At 40.5% G+C, this 23,970-nt stretch overlaps 1 protein-coding gene across 1 annotated transcript in view; it reads right to left on the bottom strand.

Annotated features, from left to right (window-relative positions):
• The window catches only part of LOC145775433 (uncharacterized), a 40,622-nt gene that overhangs the window by 6,025 nt on the left and 10,627 nt on the right, over window positions 1-23,970 (bottom strand). The window contains exons 14-17 of the mRNA XM_082586729.1: window positions 6,773-6,896; window positions 6,188-6,274; window positions 5,587-5,668; window positions 2,507-2,700 (exon numbers count right to left, since the gene is read on the bottom strand). Of these exons, the coding sequence (XP_082442855.1) occupies window positions 2,507-2,700; window positions 5,587-5,668; window positions 6,188-6,274; window positions 6,773-6,896 (487 nt within the window). The remainder of the gene's footprint in view (window positions 1-2,506; window positions 2,701-5,586; window positions 5,669-6,187; window positions 6,275-6,772; window positions 6,897-23,970) is intronic.

The raw sequence follows: 23,970 nt of genomic DNA, 5'->3' as shown, positions 1-23,970 counted from the left end.
ACCCGCCAGCCGCCTCAAAAGTGCAACGCGCGCAGATAGTTTTTTGCGCAGTGACTCCAGGTGTCGTCGGTACGTGAGTGACCTGTCCAGGGTTACGCCGAGGTAGGTGGGTTCGGCGCAGTAGGGTAGGTGTTCGTCATCGGTGGTAATGTTGATCTCACGTTTTGCTTCCTTGTTGTTTAGGTGGAAGGCCGCCGACACTGTCTTTGCCTTGCTGAGCTGTAGCTTCCATTTCTGGAGATATGTTGATATAGTTGACATGTCCTGGCTTAGGTTCCTCTCCATTGACTGCCAATCTCCGGCTGGATGCAGGAGAGCCAGATCGTCTGCATAAGCATACTTCCTGGAGATGGTGTCAGGCAGGTCATAGATGTAGGTGTTAAAGAGGAGGGGAGCCAGGACAGAGCCCTGTGGGACGCCGTTCCTGAGTCGACGTAGTCTACTTTGTCGGCCGCTACCGGTGGAAAGGGTAAAGCTGCGGTTTTGCACAAGTTCCATAATCATATGGACCATGTGCCTGTCAGGAAGGAGACAGAGTAGTTTGCAGGTAAGGCCGCTGTGCCATACAGTGTCGTAGGCAGCCGTGAGATCGACAAACACGGCGCCAGCCTTTTTTGGTTGTGACACAGACACAGACACAGTGTGGTTAATGACACAGCAGAGCGAGGAGTCAAACTGGTCCAGGAGTTTCATGGGACTGCTTTCAAGGAAAAACGATACCAAAACATTTTACAAATAGTAGAGAATTCCCGAAAAAAATTACCAAACCAAAGAAATAGGAAAATAAATTCAGCGTCATGGTATCTGACAATCTCATTGCGAGTTTACTGTTTCATTACCTGTGTGACCTTTATGATGTGAAATTCGTGTAAGGTTATTGCTGTACAATATCTATCACAATTACAATAGATGTTGCACTGTTCTTTCTTTGTTTGTTTTCAATGATATACATCTCAATGAGTTGCATTTGTTGAAGCTTTGCATATTTGAAGTCAATTCAAGCGGTTACGTTAGCTTAAACTTATGAAAAGCAGGTTTTCTGCCACCTAGTGGCTAGAATCTTTAAAACTAGCAGCAAAAATGAACTCACCAACCTTGAAAATGGGGGGTTAGACACTAGTTTTGCTTCAATTGGATGAACATTTAAGGAGATAATTGTTGTTATGTTTTGGCCACTAGAGGCAGTTTTGCGCTAGGGGAGAGCACAAAACTGCCCATATTTCTGCTTCCCATTGGCCAATTCAGATAAATTTTTTTTTAAATTATGCAGAATGAAGAGGGGGGGGTATGTTTCCAAAGTAAATATGCAGTTGCATCTTGTAAGCAGCTCTATCTAGTGGCGATAATGTGAAGAAAATGCCGTTAGTCCCCTTAGAAAATGGCCGGGTGGGGGGGTTAAACTTTGTCCAATCAAAATGAAACTTTGCAAAAGTTGTTTTCTAAGATAAACTCATCAGCAAAAGAAAGTTCAGGCTTTTTGCTAAAGTTCGGGGGGCAAATTGTGCACCCTAACGGATGTAGCGATATTGACAGGTATCATCTCGGAAAATGCCTAATATAACAAAAACGGTCAGGCTAGTGCAAGTAAAAGGTTTATTTTTGAAATCTACACAAAATTTCAGTCTAGAAACACTTGTCAAACCTTACTGACCCAGACAGTCAAATAAATCGACCTGGCTCCCGCTCTATGCAGTTATAGTTACAGTTACGTTATAGTTATAGCTATAGTTATAGTTATAGTTATAGGTATAGGTATAGTTATAGTTATAGTTATAGTTATAGTTATAGTTATAGTTATAGTTATAGTTATAGTTATAGTTATAGTTATAGTTATAGTTATAGTTATAGTTATAGTTATAGTTATAGTTATAGTTATAGTTATAGTTATAGTTATAGTTATAGTTATAGTTATAGTTATAGTTATAGTTATAGTTATAGTTATAGTTATAGTTATAGTTATAGTTATAGTTATAGTTATAGTTATAGTTATAGTTATAGTTATAGTTATAGTTATAGTTATAGTTATAGTTATAGTTACAAGTTTTATTTGTTTAGGAAACTTGATTGATTCTATTATTCGCTTGATGTTGAAGCAGAAAATTGAAAAAAAAATTGGTTGACTAAATCTTTATCTTCGTACTGAAAAAGCATCTTTGAGAGCTTATTCCTGGCAATTCCGCATAGCCTACTTGTAGAGATTTCAACCACTGATGAAGGGCCGGTGACAGAGATTGACAAAGTAAAGTTTCCGATTGTTAAAATGTTGTCTGTGAATTATTTCAACAACTAGCAGGCGCCCAATGACTAGCACTGCTTGGAATACTTTGCTTAATCGCACACCCCGAGAGTTGAACCAGCGCCACTTAGTCTTGAAGTTTCTTTATTCATAAATTCAGGCGCGAAACCAGCCGAGTTATCGGGGCGAGGTTAATCTGATTTTGTTGCTGACGGCGAAAAATCGTAAAATACTTCCAATTATTTAGAAATAATTAAATGCAAGCATCACCTTCCGTGGAGAAGCTTTTGCAGATGAAGAACAAGCATCCATTGTAGTCTGTCAGCAACACTGGTTTGTCTACACAACGCGGCTTGTACAAAGAAAGACACTTCGAGTTGTCAGGAGCCACACTTGGCAATCGTGGACCTACTTTTTTCACGTAGCTTAATAATGTCGAGTACCACTTGTTTAATGTGTTGATTCTACAAGGCAAAAGAAAGTTTGATGTTAAACTGGCCACTTCACTAGGTTGATGCCGTAATCAATGTCAATCCCAGACAGCCACTTTATCTGACTTAGATTCATACCCGATCTAGTAAAGATCTGGACCAGATAAAGTATCTGGGATGTTCGTTCAGTTCAGTTTGTTCGTTCAATGCATCGTAAGAAACCTATCATCGAAAACATAAGAAGACGAGCAACGGACATAGACTAGCCTACTTAGCTTAATGCGACAAATGAGAGTTACAAATGACTCTAACCAACTACATGTAGGCTAGGTCTACACACTTAGGCTAGTGCGTGAGTTGTGACTAAAGGTAGGTTATGCTTTACAAATGACATCGATTGCACAAATAATTGAAGAAATAAGAGACACTCTCTATCCTCGGACGACGAAAGCCTATAAAGTTTAGGAGGCAATTCCTAGCAGTTTTGCTTACTTTTGAAGACTTTGACATTCTGACACAGAAACAATAATTACCGGTAGGTACCAATTTCGACAGAAGAAGTTTTCCGCTGGAAGCTTTGTTAGCAGCAAACTAGTCTATCACCCAGAGTTGATTGTTTTGCTTGTGAAAATCTTTATCTTTGGACTGAGGTAGCTTCTTTGACAGCTTAATCCTGGCAGTTCGCATACTTTCAGATGCTTTCAACCACTGACGGCCGGCCGATCGCGAATTTTTTTTTCCCAGGTACTTTCTGCTACGTCGCATAGAGTTTGTATTAGGCCTAATACCGTGTGAAGGCAAACAATTTTCGTTGGCGTGTTTAGTTCAGTGATTTCATCTTGTGCCTTATGTTCGTGATGACAACGGTTCGACGTCCATCGAAGTTTTTTTTTTTTCTTTAAATTAATTTTCGCTGTGCACAAAGGCTTTTCACAAAAAGTAGGGTTAGGGTTAATGGGTTAGGGTTAATTCTTAGGGTTAGGGTTAATTCTTAATCATTTCGGAAAATCTTACCTTTAAAGTGACCAGAATCAATTTTTAAAGTGACCAGAATAATGGCTATATCGACGGAAATATGCAAATGAGACAGAAAATTTGTGGGAAAAAATTCGCGGCCCGGTCACCGAAATTCACAGAAAGTTTTTTATATTGTTGTTGTTTGTAATTACTGCAATTTTATCCAGACAGTCGGTGCAAACAAGAAATTCTACTTTGCTTTTATCGATCTGGAGAAGGCTTTCGACCGTTTGCATCAGGGTTCTGTCCTCAGCCCTGTACTATTCATTATAGTAGCCTACTCGAGGCACTGTCATGTGACTTCCGCACGGGTTGTCCTTGGGAACTCCTCTATGCTGACAACCTGATGATCATCTCTGAATGCCTAGACGAGCTCGTGGAAAGGTTGAAGGTATGGAAGGACGGCTTGGCTGCCAAAGGCCTAAAGATCAACATGGCCAAAACCAAGATCATGATCAGCGGAAAGGAGTTGCATCGACTGAAAGACTCAGAACGTTACCCTTGTGCTGTGTGTAGGGCCGGTGTGGGCACAAACTCTATCCAATGCAACACTTGCCTCCTCTGGGTTCACAACAAGTGCAGTGGCCTAAGAAGAGGTCTGAAACCCGACCCATGCTTCAAGCGTAAAAGATGTGCAGGAGAAGTCCGGCCCATAAAGGGGAGAACTATCACTGACATCCAAATAGATGATGGAATGTTAGAAGTGGTAGACGCTTTCTGTTACTTAGGTGACATGCTCAGTGCAGGTGGAGGTAGGCTACCGTCCTCAGCTCCACTACCAGAGTAAAGACAGCCTGGGCTAAATTCAAACAACTGCTGCCCATACCCACCAACAAAGATATTCCCCTTTTCAGTAAAGGCAGGGTCTACAACAGCTGTGTCAGGAGTGTCATGTTGTTTTCGAGTGATTGCTGGGCTGTGACAAAAGAGGTAGTGGGAAGAATCAAACAAAATGACAACGCAATGATACGTTGGATCTGCAACATCAGACCACAAGAGAACCAGTAGGCTACACCAGCTCAGACACACTACTCGCCAGGCTGGGCTTGCGAAAGATTGAAGATGCCCTTCGATTCAACCGTCTCCGCTGGTTTGGACCAGTTGAAAGGAGCAGCGGATAGATAAATCAATGCCGAGATGTGCCAGTTGCTAGTATAAAGAAGCCTGGACGTCCCTGGAAGACATAAAGTGATACCGTAAACAATGACAGGAAGCAGTGGCAGATGACCAACACTAGCCCCCTAGATCATGAATGGAGACTGAAGATGTGCCTTGCCAGACCCCGTCCTACCCTGATTCTAGGAAATAAGACGTAAAACAGGAAGAAGAAGAAGAAGAAGAAGAAGAAGAAGAAGAAGAAGAAGAAGAAGAAGAAGAAGAAGAAGAAGAAGAAGAAGAAGAAGAAGAAGAAGAAGAAGAAGAATAGGAAGAAGAAGAAGAAGTCACTTTATATGTCTAGATCTGGTAAGATTTGTACCCGATCTGATAAAGATCTCGACCTTATAAAGTGGCTGGGTATTTATTAGATTCCACTCATAGGGAACTATGCTTGAAGTCGGTACTTAAGAGCACACCCTCAGAGGTAAACTGTTGTTCCACGATCTTACTGTTTCTTCATAAAGTCGAGTGCCTAATCAAAATAAGCTGTCGGGAGCGGGGGGCAACTGAATAGATCTCTCCTTTTATCGTACAGAAAATCGGGTATAATTATCATCGATGTGTAATCGGTAACACTGTTCCAGCACCCAAAACATTTATGGCAGAGCACAATTAAATTCACTTGCAATTCACATGGGTTTTATCCATAAATACGCATGAAAACAAAATAGATGAGGTGGGCCTGCTTGTTATTAAAACCGGCCTTTCATGCTAAATAAAAATAAAAGGAAAAGAAACTTTCACCTCCATTCCTTGTATGATCTCTTCCACTGTTTTGTCTCTTCAGTCTGTTGATAGTTAGGTGGTGGCGGAGTTGTAGCGGCTTCTGTGAAATATTTAGTTAGTTTGACTTGGCTTAGGGGTTGAATTAATCCAAGCTGGGACGAAAGTGACCTAACAATGGGGAAATGCGCGTTGGGCCAGCCATGTTAAGAACAGTTGTGTAGCCTAACAGGAAATTTTAGATGCTTGCGGTGTTAATTTATTTTTTCGTTGTTAGTTGAATTGTAATAAACAAGTACTAAAATTATTAACTCCCTGCATGTTGGCTTCTTCATGACGAAAAAACTTGCGATTCTGACACAAAAGCTCAATAAGTAACTGGATATTTGAAGTAGTCTACGCTGTATTTTCATGAGGTTTGAGCTGTGTAGGTCAAGGTCTTGTACTGCAGACGCCAACAACTCGCATTACTTCAAGTAGGTACCATACGCTACTAGGCAATAATCTTGAGTTGGAATCACAGGGGTATGGCTGGTTCATTAGGATTGTTAAAGATGTGCAGTGGTGGCATGCCCCCTCATGTGCGCTTCCCCAGTAGCCGCAGCTGTTCGGAATCACTCACTTTTAGTAGATGTGAACCTGGTGTTCATTCTTTTCCCAACGATCGAAGTCCCGCGTTTTCCATCGATGGAAATGAAATATTCCCGAGCTGCAACAATGCACATTTGTGTCATTATTAACAACCAAACGATGACGTATACAAACCAGTCATATGCTCTTCTTAACACCGAAGTGCCCCATGTGGATTGAGAAGTAAATACCAACGAAAAGTGGACTATTACGTATTAGTTAGACAAATAAAACCTAACAACCAGACGGCATTTAACATAATAACATGAAAATGAACTAAAAATTACAAACGTTTTCGGCCTTGGGCTACTCATGTTAGCCCTTTTCAAGTAACCAACTGACTGATGTTTTTCATAAATTGAAATAACAGATCTGATTTACATAAACAAAAATCGAAACTAACATGAGTATGGCCGAAAAACGTTTGTAATTTTTAGTTTATTTTCATGTTATTATGTTAAATGCCGTCTTGTTGTTTGGTTTTATTTGCCTATGGTTAAAAAATCAACTCTCTACCAAAATTTTATTACGAATTATACAGCAGATAAAGTTGTATTAAACAGTCATAATCATTCACCTGGGTGCAAGTTGTAGAAGCAAGCGTAGGTGTATGGAGAAAGAGCGTCTGCTTCCTCAGATTGGTCTGACAGTGTCCTTATACTGCTGTCACTCAGTGTGACAACGTAGCTGGTTACAGATTCCTGTTCAATTGAATAACATTATTATTCCAGGACTCAAGATCATTGTCTATTTGCCGCCGCTCGCTATAGAGTCGATATGGCGGGACAAATGTGTCTCAGTGTAATGGATTTAGGAGGTAAGCTTACTTGGTCATTATCAAAAAGAAAACAAGTTCATGCAAACACATATTGTACATTAAAGATTGAAAGCACCAACAGTAAACCATTTAATGATAAGGTGAATCGACCGATTAAGCAGCTTATTTCGCGCACTAGTTGTTTTTTTATTTGCTAAATGTCATCCGCAGATTAGAATTGCCGATTACTGATTTGCAGATGTATTTTACCCAAACTGATTCTCGATTCAGTAATCACAGTTGAGATAATCGGCCGCTTAACAGATTCTCTACTGTAGTGGTTTTCAACCTTTTTCTGACTAAGTACCACTTGGATATTTCACAAAGTTATCGGGAATCATCTATCATCCAGATTTAGAAAAGCTGATTTAACCAAAAGCATTGCTGGGCAAAAGCATTGTCATATGAAATGGACAGTCATGCCGAGTGCAACAAGTAGGTCTCCACTCAATGACATGATGGCAGGGCGTGTGAGCACCATCTCGGTCCCCCTACGAAATTCACTAGTTGGTCCCTGTGTTTGGTGATCGCTCTTATAAAAAAAGACCAGAAAGCATTTAGGGCCGTGTTCCACACAATTGTTCACCTAATCAAACGTCATATAAAAACCGTTCAGGTCTACTGAATCTTAGCGTATTACGTCATGAAATTTTTCCTAAAAATGAGTCAAAATTGCACCATCGTTCGTAAGACTTGTGTCAAACCTGTTTAAACATGAAATATTGCATCATCACCTTTGAACACCTGTTTGAATTGCGTGACAATGTCTTTCACTATTACGTCACAGTACTGCGTACGTGAGTTTAAGATATTGATATCTATTCTGGTCATTCGTGAAATGGTTGCTTGAGAGTTAGTCGCACATTTAACTGTTTGCTTAGTGCTTGCTAGCTGGACAAAAATTCCGTCTTTATCTAAGTAGTTTGTTGTAGTGACAAATTTTAGTGGTGTACGCGTTGCACCCAATTTCGACAGCCAGGTGGCTAATTTTACAGAAATACTATTTTGAATAGACGTTTCAGAAGAGTGTTTCTCTTTCGGTCATTACATACAGACGAACGGATTCGGGAATCTTATGTTACAATTTTCCCACGAAGAGATTATGGTTTACCGCTGTGACCATAAATAATAAAGACGTTACTCTAGCTGGTGTTTGTACGGAAGCACAGGCAGCATAAATAATAAAGACGTGGCTTGTTGGTTGGTAGGCCAAGAAGCACTTAGAAGCACATAAAAAATAAAAGACGGTTCTCTGGCTAATGTTTGTACAGAAGCACAGGCAAGACATAAAAAATAAAAGACGGTTCTCTGGCTAATGTTTGTACGGAAGCACAGTTGGTACTGAAGAACTTCAAGCTAAAAATTAAAGGCGTTTCTTTGTTGGTTCTGAAGGAAAACAACTTTGACATTCATTGGCAAGAAAGAAGATTGAAGACAACCCATCTGTGCTTGAAGATTCAAGTGAACGAATCCAAGCAAGTTTTGTGGAACTTTAGGACTTCATATACCCGTACAACTACGGTATTGTGCATTTTAATTCTTTTTTGTATTTTTTACGGTCATTGCAGTTAAGTTTTTTATAACTACTGTAATAATTTTGTGTGTTTGTGTAACTTAACTTTTTAGTTGTTAAATTTAGCCCCAACATTTAATATGTCTACACTCGGTGGCGACAGGGACTCGGCCGCCGTCGACTCGACTGAGTTTAAGCCTGATGATGTTCTTTGCGGTCGGGCAGGCCATTCTGGGGAGGGACCCAGTAATGATGAGGCTAAGTCAATTCGAGAGGCCCGGCATCTTAGAAGGGATATATTGACTCAAATTGGGGAACTTTCTGTGGCCCTAGGTTCTTTGAGTGATAAGCAGGAACTGTTAATTTTTCGATCTAAGTTATCTACTTTAGAAGAGGAATTAAGGCATTTCCATGCTTTTTCGAGTAAAATTTTTAACTCTGCAATTTTGGCAGAACTTCGTAATAGGGTAGATCCCGAATTTAACTCGTTGAAAAATAACTTCGAACAAAAAGTAAGTGAGTTCTCAGATAAGTTGGATGCTGACATACATCCTGAGGATAGCGCCTCAAATGTAAGCACTAGGATGTCTGAGAGCTCGTCACGGATAGTTGCACAAATTAACCTACAGCTAAGACGAGAGGAGCTCCAGATACAAGCCGAGGCCGAAGCAAGAGCTGAGGCCATACAAGTTGAGGCTGCCGCGAGAGCTGCTGAGGCCGCCGCGAAAGCCGAAGCGAGAGCTGCTGAGGCCGCCACGAAAGCCGAAGCGAGAGCTGCTGAGGCCGCCACGAAAGCTGAAGCGAGAGCTGCTGAGTTCGCACTCAAAGACGCTCAGTTGAAGGCTGAACAACGTAAAGAGGTAGTTTTAGCTGAATATCGATCAGAGGCGGGCTCCCGGCGTAGTTCTAAGAAGGGCTCTTCTAGGCATTCCAGAAGTGAACATCAATCGCAGTTGAATTTACATAACCTTTTCCAGACACCTGTTCAATCTGTAAGTGGACCAGTAAAATCCACATGTTTTCAAGCTGTTTCAGGAGGTCTCGGGGCCGCAGCTAAGGATCTTCCGAAGGATTTAGAGCCAAGGCCAGCGAATTTTAGCCAAACTCTTCCCCCAGAGCGTACAGGTCACGGGGCCGCCATTAGCAGTAATGCTTTGCCCCCTTCACAGTTTTCTGCGCCGCTAGTTTTTGATCGCCCAGCTACACGTAATTTGCGTGATTGTGAGAGGCGTGTCGCGTCTCCTGATGTTAACTTGTGTAAGGATCGTGATCGTGCTGTGCATGTGACTGAGCCCCCTGAGCCCCTTAAAGGATATAGCTTGTCTTCTCCCGCTAAATCGAGTTCTCAACAACAGGATTGCTTATTTGAATACCAAAATAGTATAGGACGTTTTTCGATAAGGCGGCCTTGATTGGTTACGATGGTAATAATATGCCATTTGTCTTCTTTAAAAATCGAATTACGGCCTTGATGGCAGCTTCGCCCTTTAAAGGAACTCGTTTGACTTTGTTACAAGCAGCTTGTGTTAGAACAGCTGCGCAAACGATTGCTAATTTGGTTTCTGACACTCCTGGCTTGTCAGAGGAAGACAGGATAGAAATGTCTTTAGCTCGGTTGTTCCAACGTTTTGGAGTTCGTGGAGGTCTTTTCGCAGAACCGGAAATTAGAAAGTATCGCTATGGTAGCAAATTGACTTCGATCTCTTCCAGTGATTTGAAAGAGTTTAAAGATGAATTGTCACAGTGTTTGCTTTACGCGCAAGCTTATGGTCAGCGTGATCAATTAGAAGGACGTTTTGTTTTGGATTTGGCTAAGCGACTCCCGTTTGACGCTAAGCAGCGTTATCTTGACTTTTTAGGTGATCAGTATGGTGGCACTGATGAGCCTACTTTTCAGAGTTTGTTTGAATTTGTAGTACGGGAGGAAACGCGCAAGTCGACTGATTTTAGCATTATGCTAATGGCGATTCTGGTGAGTCGCAGCATTTTAAAAAGTTGTCTTTGTGAAAGCTGGCAAATGCTTGAATTGTTTGCGCCAGCATATTGTTAGGGATTGCGTTCATGCAAACAACTGTCGTAAGTGTGGCCCTAACAACGATAGGAAACACTATTTTCTTCTGCATGATTTTTATGTGACGTTACGTGATTCTCTGGATTCGATTCGCAAAGATGATGCTGGTGCCAGAGTTCCTGTGCGTAATGTTAAGATTGGAAATGTTAAAGCAGCTTTTAACCGCGTTACTGCTGCTCGTGTTTTGAATCCAATAACTGGCAAATCGAAGTTGGTGTATTGTCAGCATGATCTTGGTTTGCAGTTGACGTTTGTTTTGAGTGATTTGGTGTGCGAACTTGGCGTTAAACCGTATGATAAAGCGTCGTTTAAAATGGACACTCTGGCTGGTCAGAAACCTACTTGTGCTAACCTTGTTAAACTCAACATCCAGTCGTTAGAAACGGATGAACTGTTTTGTGATATAACTTCGGTGGTTAACCCAGCTTGGGCTGACGATGTTAAAACTTTACCGCACAAGCAGGATTTAAGTGGTTTCCGTCATTTTCATGACGTGAATATGTTTCATTTGAATGATTGTAGTACTGTAGATGTACTGATTGGCAACGACAACGCTTATTTGATGTGGGCCAAAGAGGAGCGTGTTGGTGAAAATCGTAGTGAACCGCATGCTTTGCTCACTCCTCTCGGTTGGTTGGCTTGTGGTGGTAAGTCACCCTTAGATGAAAGCGTTGCTAATGTGTGCAGAGTGCAGACGTCTTCAGAGTCGGATGTCATCTCTGGCTTTCAGCGTAAAATTGAGTCTCGTGATATGGAAATAGCAGACCTGAACAAAGTCATTCAGGATTTGACCTTGCAAAATGAAACCTGTGAATTGTTTCGCAATGACATTTTGGCTAGAGAACTTGTCGAACCGAATATTGAGTTGAAAGATGGTCGATTTGAGATACCTGTACCGTTGAAGGAAGATATTGATTTACCTAACAATTTTGTGTTGGCGTCAGATAGAGCTGCTGCTTTAAGAAAGAAAGCTTTAAAACAACCTGAACTGCGTAATTTCCTTACTGACACCATGAAAGATCTTAAATCTAATGGCTATATTGAGCGTGCTGGTGAAGCAGGAAATGTCAAGGGATTTGAATGGTATTTACCATACTTTGTGACGTCACAATCAAAAAAGCGTATTGTTTACGATGGCAAGTCTGAATTTCGAGGAACTTGTGTTAATGATGTAATGTTTTCGGGTCCTGACTTGTTAAACCCTCTGGTAGATGTCTTGGCTAGATTTCGCCTTGGCAGATTTGGTTTCGTGGCCGATATGACCAAGTACTTTTTTCACATTTTGGACTCTTCAATACGCAAGCCCAATTTCATTGAACTGCTTACGTACACAGGCAGTGCCGTTCGGATCGTGAACGAACGCCCTTTGGTACCTTTGAGTGACGACCCTAGGGATTTTACTGTCATCACCCCTGCCTCACTTTTGACCCCATACTTAGACCCATACTGTGCTGTTGGGAAACCACATGATCGTGACCAATTAAGAAGGGATTATCGGTTCAATTTGTCACTTTCTCAGCAGTTTTGGAGTAAATGGATCGATTTTTACTTCAGGGCCGGAAAAAATGGCTAAAAATGGCCGAGAATTTGGAGCCTGGTCAACTTGTAGTGGTGGGTTTTCTCCAGGACATTGGTAAACGTGGGAAGTATCAACTTGGGAGGGTGCATGAGGTAGTTCCACAAATTAGGAAAGGGAAGCCTGTGGTTCGTAGAGCTAAGTTGCCGTCTGCAACTATGATGAGAGTACGGGGAAAGTGAAAGTAGACTACGTGTTGAGGGATATTTCGTGCCTCGCCCCCGTAAAGAACACTTAAGGGTTAGGGTTTGAGCCTGGTTTTGTCTGCGGTGGCCGACACTTGTCTGAGCCCAGAACAGTCGGTTATTATCGCAACTATTGTATGTATATAGCGTCATTTTAGCGTGTACCCATAGTACCAATTTCATGTATCGTCGTGTACTATTACTTTATTGCGTTTAAGCTGTTCATTCTGTTCGCTGTTCATTCTTTGCATGCCCTTTGTATTTACGTATTAACGTAAACGTGAGTGATTCAAACAATTTGTGTATCATGTGTTTTTATTCATTGGCTCACAATTGTCGTCAATTCTTTTTTAGTTATGCCATGTCAGACTGTCATAACTAGGGGCCGCTATGTTCCAGACAATTGTTCACCTAATCAAACGTCATATAAAAACCGTTCAGGTCTACTGAATCTTAGCGTATTACGTCATGGAATTTTTCCTAAAAATGAGTCAAAATTGCACCATCGTTCGTAAGACTTGTGTCAAACCTGTTTAAACATGAAATATTGCATCATCACCTTTGAACACTAAGGCGATGTGAAATTTGAATGGACAAAATCGAATTATCACACAGGGTGACTACTGTTGTGTAGAGTATTTTTGTGAAGTTTTATGCGATAAAATCTAGTATCCGTAAACATGCAAGCGTTTTAAGGTTAGTATTTTCTAATTCTTGCAAGGTGATTCCACAAAAAATACTATCACAACGCATCAATCCACGTGATCCAGATAGCGCGCTCTGAATGGCTAGTTAGGGAAAACGCGTTGTGTGTCGCACACACGCGCGCGCGAGCGATTGCTGTCTGCTGCTGAGAGATTTATACAGGGTTGTCAGATTGGAATAATTGATTCCAGATCTGGAATCAAAACGAACTGTCTAGTAGAGAAAAAAAATGTCTGGAATCTGGAATAATTTTTAGAAGCAAATTGGGATTGTTTAGACAAGTCTAGATTGTTTCGGTAATTATCTTTTTTTCATTGCATTTAGTAGCTGCAACGCGTGCGCGTAACTTTCTGCCCTAGTTCCGTCTCTTTCTTTGAAACTTTGTTGCTGAATTGCACGCTCTCTGGCGCGAAAGCCTGTCTGTGAGAAGTGTGATGCAACCTAGTTAGCTGACAGGACTTTCCGCACACTAAACACTGGGTTATATTTCCATGTATGTTAAATTTACTTTTAATCTGTTATGTTTTTAGGTTGTTACAGAATACAGTACCGTAGTTATTGTTAAGTACCGGTACGGTATTTATTGATTTTCATATTTTGTTGCATCGAAGATGTTAGATAAGAAGTTCAAAAATCCAAGCGTATGTGAAGTTTATTGTAGGAAGAATATGGCTCTACGCAGTGGCGTATCCTGGTGGGTTGAGCAAGGGATTGAAGGGAAGCAATAAAACTCATGGGGGGTAAGAACGTTCCGAAGACACGCGTATTCTAGGGGGTCCGAGGGCATGCCCCCTGGAAAATTTTTGCAAAATTACACTCAAATAATGGATTATAGTGCTTTCTGGAAACACTTTTAGGGTAGGCTAATATTTGTATGTACGGTATGCTATTTTTTATCAGATGTACAGCGAATAACTTATTAAAGGTAGCTCTTACACAAACAGGCAAAAACTGGGCAAGGCTTCTCAGCAGGAGGCAACCCTAGGTACATTTTTCAAGAATTTTAATGATATAAAGAAAAAAACAGTTGCTCCTTCACTTGCTGTGTTCATTTGTTAGCATAGGCTCATGGTTTACACTGCCAACCATTTGACAAACTTTTTCAACAAGCTTGCAGGCACAGATATAAAATTGGGGTGAACAAAGGCTACAAAACTTGATAAAAAATGTGCTGGCATCATCTTATCGTAGGGATATTTTCATTTCAACATGAAGATTCTCACCACTACTTATTGTAAGTTATATCATATTAACAACATACACTGCGTATTTAATGGTATTTTGTTTTAGACTTAAAATGAAATGTCTAGAATAAATTTAGAATAATTTAGAATCAAACTGACATGCAATCTGGAAGGGAAGGCTACAACTAATCTGACAACCCTGGATTTATACCTTGAGATGCTGAATTGCTGATTATTATTGAAGATAAGGCTGCAAAATTCAGGTAAGAAGTTGTGTTCAGCCGAAATGTTTGCTATGATTTTATGCTTGGTTGTTAAATAATCATTCAGGCTTCGGTTCAAAGTTAGTTTAGGCTAGGTTTTCCAAATTGTGTAAAGTAGGCCTAAGAGGCAGTGTCTGTAATTATCAGGTCTTCTGGAATAAGAACTGCTTATTCAGGTGAAGTTGCTGTTTGTGGTTCTGTATTTCTTATATGTAGCTTTGAGAATGACACTAATAAAGTTCATAGTATTACGGAAGGCTCAGACAACTAAGTTTTCAGCACTTAAATTCTTAGTTCTGTCTATGTTTTTTTTCTTCAAAAAATACATTAATCTCTTCACATATTATCTTTAGTTCATAAAGCTGACCTTGTTGTGGGTAGCATTGTTAACTGTTAAATCATGCCTAAAAGTTCTAAAAAGAGAGTAAGAAGCATGGAAAGCTCTTTTGTCATTGGACCCTCCAAGGAGCTTCCCACTGCTGATTTACCAACGCTACGATATGTTCTTGCATTCTGTACTTTGTTAAAGGTGATACTCATTACTCAAGTATATACTTTATTATTGCAAGTTTTTCTCTGACTGGTTTTAATTAAGCTTGGTAGTGACATAAAACATAGACCAACTCGTATATCTTCGTATGGATGAAGGGTAGTTGTTAAAAATACTAACATATAGCTTGCATGAATGAACAGTACACGTAGGCTACAATAACCAACTAGAAGACACTTTTGAAAACCTTAATGTGTTGAAATAATTAATTGCACGTTTACAGAGACAGAGCACTCATAAGGAATTAATTTTTCAGGAAGCTGAAAAAAAGCTAACTATTCTCTTTTCAAATGAAGATCGCATTCCTAAAACAATTGAGGTTTTTCCTCTTCCAACGTTATCGTATAGTAGAAGCACCGTTATACCAAATTGGGCCTCTTGACAAAAGGACAACGAAAACGCTTCAAAAGAGAGTTAACAAAAAGGTAAGTTCTTACATACGGTATCTTTTCAAACTTTTTTGTCTAGTAATTTTCTATGAAATGTAAGGCTTTTATAAGTATATTCTTTGATAACAGGGTCATGCATAGACATGTCCCATGTTGTGTACTGGGGTTGGTCTGTTGTTATATTTGTTGAATGGAGCCATATGAGAAGGAGAATGGGTTACTGCCAATTCTACAACCCCACTTCACCATTGCAGATGTAGTTCAACCAACTCTAGATAGTAGGTGGTTTAAGGATTTTTCGATTTCCTAAAGCATTTCCTCGTGGGAAAGTGATTCAGATGTTCTGATTTCTATGTCTGTAAAGGCAGGCTTGTGCTTTCACTAAAGCTAGTCGTGCTATGGCTAGAAGATTTTTCTTGACTATCACTGATTTTTACTGCCATTTGTCCGAAAGAGTATTAATTGTTATGTTTGGCATATATTGTTTTTCGTTGTGACAGTCAGAAATAAAAACAAACTGAACTGATTTACATGGATTATTTTGTGTTCTTTACATTTATCAATCACACAAAAAACTTGTTTTTCAAGAGCCTCAAACAACAGCGAGGAGATGATTTCGCTGCAGCAAAAGAAGTCACAAGTGATAGAGGAAAAGAACTGGAAAAAACAGCAGTTTTCTGCAGCAATTGATGAAGAAATTGACTCTCCTTTCGAACCAGCTGCACTTGGTACATCTGAATGTGACAATGCCCCGGTATTCAGTGATGATCCTGCTCTGCGATCTTTTTCTGTGAACATGTTAGAAAATATTTGCAAAGGCAGTAACTCTTGTGTTGTTTCTGTCCGCACTTTTACCCAACCAAAATTAAATTTGGATGCCAACTCACTGTTCTCTTTGATTGGGACCATGCCACGCTTACTGAGTCTATCCTTACTTCACACTTGACCATGGATGAACTAAAGGGTTTGATAAACACAAAGTTTGAATACCCTCATTTTCCTGCCCATACTCAGGCTGTGCAGCGTCTCATTTGGGAAGTCACTAACGACTGTGGAAGTATTGCTGGCCTTCAACGACGGGATGGTTTCATTCGGGCGAGAATTGCTTCGCGTAGGGTCTTGCCGAAAGCAGACGCGAAACATGACTTTCTTTCATTGGCTGCAGTATAATGTTTTGATATTCACCACTGTTTTTTGTTCATTGTCTTTCTTCTTCATTCGTTTGTGCACGTTTTACAAGCACATATAAAGTTGGTTGGTTGATGTGTAAGCTACCATTGGAGAGTTGCAGTTACAATATCTGTCAAAAAACAAATGTAAATCGGCGAAAACAATCGAATATTAATGCAGTGCGTTGTGTGATTATGTAATACATATTAATACAACAAAACCAAAGTGTCATCTTACGCACAGTGCATTCCTACTCTTGCCATAGAAGTGAAAAAGGCTTTAATATCATCAGTTTTTGCTGACCAAGCAAAAATAGGGTTGCCAGGTAATTGTTTAATATCTTACCGTACACCGCCAGACTTTACCTAAAAGGGCAACTAGCAGTCGCATCATATGTAATTGTTGTTGTGGTTGTTAAAGTTGGAAATTTTTACAATTTAAAAAAGATAAACAAAGTTTTTTCTTCAAAAAATTTGTACCTGGCAACTCTGTGCTGGCAACAAATGTCAAAGACAAAATCGACTACATGTTTAAGGTTACTGAATATTTTTGCGTGAAATTTTACAGAAATACTCTACATAGCAATAGTCACCCTGTGTAATAATTCGATTTTTGATTTTTTAAACTTTTTTGATTTTCACATCGCCTTATTGAACACCTGTTTGAATTGCGTGACAATGTCTTTCACTATTACGTCACAATATTGCGTACGTGAGTTTAAGATATTGATATCTATTCTGGTCATTCGTGAAATGGTTGCTTGAGAGTTAGTCGCACATTTAACTGTTTGCTTAGTGCTTGCTAGCTGGACAAAAATTCCGTCTTTATCTAAGTAGTTTGTTGTAGTGACAAATTTTAGTGGTGTACGGTGTTGCATCCCAATTTCGACAGCCAGGTGGCTAATTTTACAGAAATACAATTTTGAATAGACGTTTCAGAAGAGTGTTTCTCTTTCGGTCATTACATACAGACGAACGGATTCGGGAATCTTATGTTACAATTTTCCCACGAAGAGATTATGGTTTACCGCTGTGACCAGGCCGCAAAATCTTTCAATCTGGCGAAAAAATTTACATTCGTCATTTTAGCGAAGAGTAAACAGCTCTTTAAGAGTTAATACGCTATCCCGACAATGTAGAAGTGGATCTAGAAAAAAGTTGGGGAAGGGCCAGAGTTTTAACTATAAGTAAAGTTTATAACATCAATGAGCAATGCAAAATTTAATGTCTGAAAAAGTAAACTTGAAAGGGGATATGTGAGTTTGCTCTCAGACAATTTTGAGAAATATATTCTTGGTATAGTCACATTTTAGGCATTTTTAGGACCAATCTGTTTTTTTTTCTCAAGGTGCACACTTAGGTAGTATGCGACTAAATTCATCAAACAAAAATTGTATTGGGGTAGACGTCTTGGTTGAAAATTTAAGTTAGCTTATCATATAAAAAAAATTCATTCAAGACCACAGAAAGATTTCAGTAATTTATTTCTTGGAAGTTTGTATGGTGTGGTGTAGCCTTTCAGCAGGCTATAACTTCGAAGTTTATCTGAGGAATCTTCATCTTCACCGATAGCATTTTCACTTCATAACTTATCTCGATCAACATTAACATTTAGGCTACCAATTTGATTGTTAATTAACTAAGCTATTTGAGTGAGTAGTGTTTACTTCGGAATATTGCATTATTTGGTTGTTTGATCCCCATCTATGCATGCCCAATATCACCGAGGTGAATAAAATGTGGTTGAGCTAGCGAAGAGAACAAGAAAGTTTTACAAAAATTGAAAAAACTCGTATTAAATGTTATCGGTACATGTGAAATTACAAGCCGAAAAACGCTGCACGAACAAAACACGAGTGGGTGTAGTATACCTAAAGTGATTGTACGGCATGCAACGTGATCTTGCCTGTAGCTGCTAGCCGTTTGTTGCATTGTTACAACAAACTGTACGTGTTTCACAGTAGCTTTGTAGTCAACCTATCGTCAGGTTGTCTGTTTTGTTAGTTTATGTATCTTTGTTAAATGGAGGTTTATTTCATGTTTTGTTTTCTAGACTTTCGTTATAAGTTAGTTTAAGCTTTAAATAAAGCAAATACAATGTAAAGAATAGTTTCATTTCAATTAAACTAACTTATAACTTACTATGGCAACTAGCACGCTGAAAGACATATTGAAGCCGGCAAGGTTTGATGCAGAGCCCAACGCGCAAAATGCAACAAAGGTCTGGAAGCATTGGTTGAAAATCTTCAATCTATTCTTACAAAAATGCCAGGTTGCAGAAGAGGACAAGCTCAGCGTGTTGTTCGCCAATATTAGCCCAGACGTCTATGAAATGGTAGAAGACTCTCCTAGCTACGAAGCAGCAATCTCGAAACTAAATGGAGTGTATATAAAGACCCCAAATTCGATATTTGCAAGACATCTGTTAGCTACAAGGAGACAACAGCCAGCGGAGTCTCTCCATGATTTTAAGAGAGCATTACATTCGCTTAGTAAAGACTGCGAACTAAGGGATGTCACTGCCGAGAGGTACCGTGAGGAACTCATTCGAGATGCTTTTATAAATGGGTTGGCTGCAAACCATATCCGCCAGCGATTATTGGAAAGCACGGAACTGACTCTTGAGGCTGCCTTTAATATCGCAAACTCTTTAAACACGGCACAGGCAAACTCTGCAGCCTATACGCCAAGAGTGGATGACCTCGCTGTACTAACTCCCGTCCATGATGAACCTAACCAAGACAGCGCTTTTGGAAATCGGAACATGTCTGCAGCCATATCAAAATCTAAGTCTTGCTACTTCTGTGGTCAAAAATATCACGATCGACGGCGATGTCCAGCTAAGGACGCTCAGTGCTTCACATGTGGGAAACTAGGCCATTTCGGTAAGGTGTGCCGTTCTAAAGTGCCTTCTTCCAAGAGTTCTACGCGAGAGAGTCAAATTAGTAGCTCAACATCCCTGGCTACGACGTCGTTGCAGTCCTCTGTTTCCGCGTCATGTCCTGGAAGCTTACAGAGTGCATGTTTGCCTATCACACTAAATGGAAAATGCCTCCCCGCTCTAATGGACACCGGCAGCTCCGAAAGTTACATCGACTGAGCAGTGTGCAAGAACTTACAGTTAAGCGTTTATCCTTCATCCCAGCAAGTTCAAATGGCTGCTTCCAATGTAAAAATGAAGTCTACCGGATTTTGTTTGGCTAACTTGAAAATAAATCAAACCAAGTATGACATGACTAGACTAAATATCCTTGAAAATCTCTGTAGTGACGTCATTCTTGGATTAGACTTCCAAAGTCAACACAACCAGTTAATTTTCGAGTTCCAAGGAGTATCGCCGGATCTTGTTGTTTCAAACAAGTTAAGTTGTGCCGTAACTGCAGCGGAGACCAGCAAAGCATCCTTATTTTCAAACTTGGCGCCAAACGTCAAGCCCATTGCTACGAAACCCCGACGCTTCAGTCAAGAAGACAAAGCCTTCATAAACGAAAACGTCGAACAACTTCTTAAAGACGGAATCATTCAACCGAGCCAATCCCCTTGGCGAGCTCAGGTAGTTGTAGTTAAAGACGATACTAACCGTCATAAAAAACGACTGTGCATAGACTATTCCCAAACAATTAACATTTTCACGGAACTTGACGCATATCCATTACCGCGCATAGATGATATGGTAAATGAACTTGCGAGATACAAGGTGTTCTCGACGTTTGACTTACGCAGCGCTTATCATCAAATAAAAATAATCGAGTCCGAAAGTAAATATACTGCGTTTGAAGCCTGTGGCAAACTTTATGAATTTACCCGCATTCCCTTTGGAGTAAAAAATGGCGTTGCTGCATTTCAACGAAAAATATCAGAATTTATCAAAGAAGAGCAGTTAAAGGACGTATTTCCATATTTGGATAATGTTACCGTGGCGGGACGTGATCAAGAACAGCACGATAAAAATGTGCAAGCTTTCTAAAGGCGATCCAAAAACGAAATTTTACTCTAAATGAGACCAAAACTATTTCCTCGGTATCGAGTATTCAGATTCTTGGATACGTGGTAGGAAACGGTGTCATAAAACCAGACCCTGAGCGCATGCGTCCCTTACAAGATTTTCCGCCGCCAAATAGCGCTGCTTCACTAAAACGTGTGCTTGGGATGTTTGCGTATTATGCAAAGTGGATACACTGTTTTGCGGACAAAATTCGGCCTCCTGCCCACACAAAGCAATTTCCCCTTTCAAATGAAGCTATGAAAGCGTTTTTGCAGCTGAAACTGGAACTGGAAAATACAGGTCTGAAATCAATAGACGAACGTCTACTTTTTGTCGTTGAGTGTGACGCTTCTAATACCTATTGCTTTGTCTGCTACACTAAATCAAGGTGGCCGCCCTGTTGCATTCATGTCGCGGACCTTACAAGGAAGTGAGCTAAACTATCCCGCATACGAGAAAGAAGCTACAGCCGTAATCGAGGCCGTGAGGAAGTGGTCGCATTTGTTGGCCAGAAAAACGTTCACACTGATTACTGACCAAAGGTCTGTTGCCTTTATGCTGGACAGCCGTCGCCGTTCCAAAATAAAAGCTAATAAAATTCAGCAATGGCGGGTGGAAATGGGTTCTTTTTCTTACGAAATCAAATATCGCCCCGGGCAGAGAAATGTTGGCCCGGACACTTTCACCAGAGCATTTTGCTCATCATTGTCTTGTTCAAGCACACTTCATGACATACACGACAGCCTTTGCCACCCAGGAGTGATTAGGATGCTACACTTCGTTCGATCCAAAAATTTGCCCTTCTCGACAAACGACGTGAAGAAAATGGTCTCAGCATGCACAATATGTGCAGAAGTTAAACCGCATTTTTTTCGCCAAAATCGTGGAACATTAATCAAGGCAACCCAGCCAATGGAACGACTAAGTATAGACTTCAAAGACCCGGTACTGTCAGCAACGAATAATAAGTACCTGTTGGTAGTGATCGACGAATATTCACGCTTCCCTTTTGCCTTTCCTTGTAAGGACATGACAACAACTTCTGTGATACGAGCGCTTGATAGTTTATTTTCATTGTGTGGAACACCAGGATTCATTCACTCCGACAATGGATCGGCATTTACCTCGATGCAGTTCAAACAGTATTTGTCACAACGCCGAATTGCATCGAGTAAATCAAGCATCTACCATCCGTCTGGAAATGGGCAAGTTGAACGAACTGTAGGCACAGTGTGGAAAACCGTCCAATTAGCTCTAAAAACTGGTCAAGTTCCGTTATCGCGCTGGGAAACTGTATTAGACAACGCCCTGCATTCTATTCGATCGCTTATTTGCACATCCACAAATGCTATTCCACATGAACGCTTTTTTAAGTTTCAGCGACGGTCATGCACTGGAGAATCGCTTCCTTCGTGGATGACTGTTCCTGGAAAAGTATATCTCAAACGTTTTGTTCGCACTGATAAGAGCGCTCCATTGGTGGACGAAGTCGAATTGCTTGGTGTTAATCCAACGTATGCGAATGTACGTTATTCCAATGGTCGGGAAGCGACTGTCTCACTTCGCGATATCGCTCCATGCCCCCAAGCACTCCTGATCCTCCAACTGACCATCATTCAAATAATGAAATTGAAATCTCGGAAGTAGATGCATCAAATGTAAACCCAATTGAAATAAATGATCCGCCCCTTGTATTGCCCGGCCGTCATGATGACAAAGACGATGTTGAAAAATGTTATCCGAGACGGTCATCTCGTTGCAACAAAGGGGTGCCTCCTCTACGATACGGAGATGTTTAACAATCATTGTCAATACATTCTTCTTGTATTTTGCCGATATTTTGTATTTTAATCGAACCTTATTGTTTGGAATATTGATCACTTTAACCTTAAAATTGTAAACTACCTGTTACTCTTCGGTAGGCTATATGTGTTTGTGTTTTCTATGTGTTTGTGTTTTCTTTTAGGAGGGGTGAATGTAGTATACCTAAAGTGATTGTACGGCATGCAACGTGATCTTGCCTGTAGCTGCTAGCCGTTTGTTGCATTGTTACAACAAACTGTACGTGTTTCACAGTAGCTTTGTAGTCAACCTACCGTCAGGTTGTCTGTTTTGTTAGTTTATGTATCTTTGTTAAATGGAGGTTTAATTCATGTTTTGTTTTCTAGACTTTCGTTATAAGTTAGTTTAAGCTTTAAATAAAGCAAATACAATGTAAAGAATAGTTTCATTTCAGTGGGCCCCCATAAAACCCCTAACCCAAAACTCCTAACCCAAAACCCCAACCCAAAACCCCTAACCCAAAACTCCTAACCCAAAACCCCTAACCCAAAACCCCTAACCCAAAACTCCTAACCCAAAACCCCCCACCCAAAACCCCTAACCCAAACCCCTAGTTAGACATAGGCCTTCAGTCGGGGGGTGGAAAGCGGTAAATACGGCCTTGCGTGATTTTAAGCCATTAGATATCGAGCTTCTGTAGCTGCTATTCTATTTTTTAAACAGTCAAAAACATTAAACAGACTAAAATGGGTGGGCCCCCAATTAGCCGTGGGCTCTCCTGGCCGGGGGGCACGGGGGCTGTTAAAACGGCCCTGCACGATGGTAATCATGGCCGAGAATTTCTGCTTGCGCTCATAAAAGGAAGAAACTTGCAAGGAGACAACGCAGCGTGGGCAGAGCATTCAACAACAATCTTTTTCTTTCCCCTAGTCACAGGTGGCGTAGGTTAAAGTTGATTCTTTCCCTTTGAAAGTAAAACCCAAATCCAGTGACAATAAATCAGCTTTTTGTTAAAACTTTGTCGTCTCTGTGTGAGTGAGAGGTCACTTGTTGAAAATGTGCAATATTCAAATCTTACATGTCACGTTCAAATGTGACATCGTGTTTTTATTTGTTTTTCTTGGTCTATTCTCCTATCTGGGAGTCCATCTTCTAATTCTGGATGACAATTCTGATTATAAAATGTGAAAAAACAAAGAGCAGTGAAGATTCAAAAATCTACCTGATAAACGTCACGATGGTGAGCTTCATTCTTCGGAATAAAATAATAATGCTTGTGTTTAGGTAGCGCTGTACCCATCGCAGAATGCGTTGGTCCCGGGCGCTTTATAAAGCAGACAGTGACAGACAGACAGACAGACAGACAGACAGACAGACAGACAGACAGACAGACAGACAGACAGACAGACAGACAGACAGACAGACAGACAGACAGACAGACAGACAGACAGACAGACAGACAGACAGACAGACAGACAGACAGACATATAACGCTGATATGACTATCCTCAACACCAAGAACGTCATAATACAAGCATAATATGACGATGGTGTTGGCCCCTCTCCGAAGGGCGTTATAAAACAGC

This window comes from Aplidium turbinatum, chromosome 8 (assembly GCF_918807975.1).
Source record: "Aplidium turbinatum chromosome 8, kaAplTurb1.1, whole genome shotgun sequence".
In the NCBI taxonomy this organism is placed as follows: domain Eukaryota; kingdom Metazoa; phylum Chordata; class Ascidiacea; order Aplousobranchia; family Polyclinidae; genus Aplidium; species Aplidium turbinatum.
Note: the sequence above shows the minus strand (reverse complement) of the source record. Positions and strands in the feature narration are given on the sequence as shown.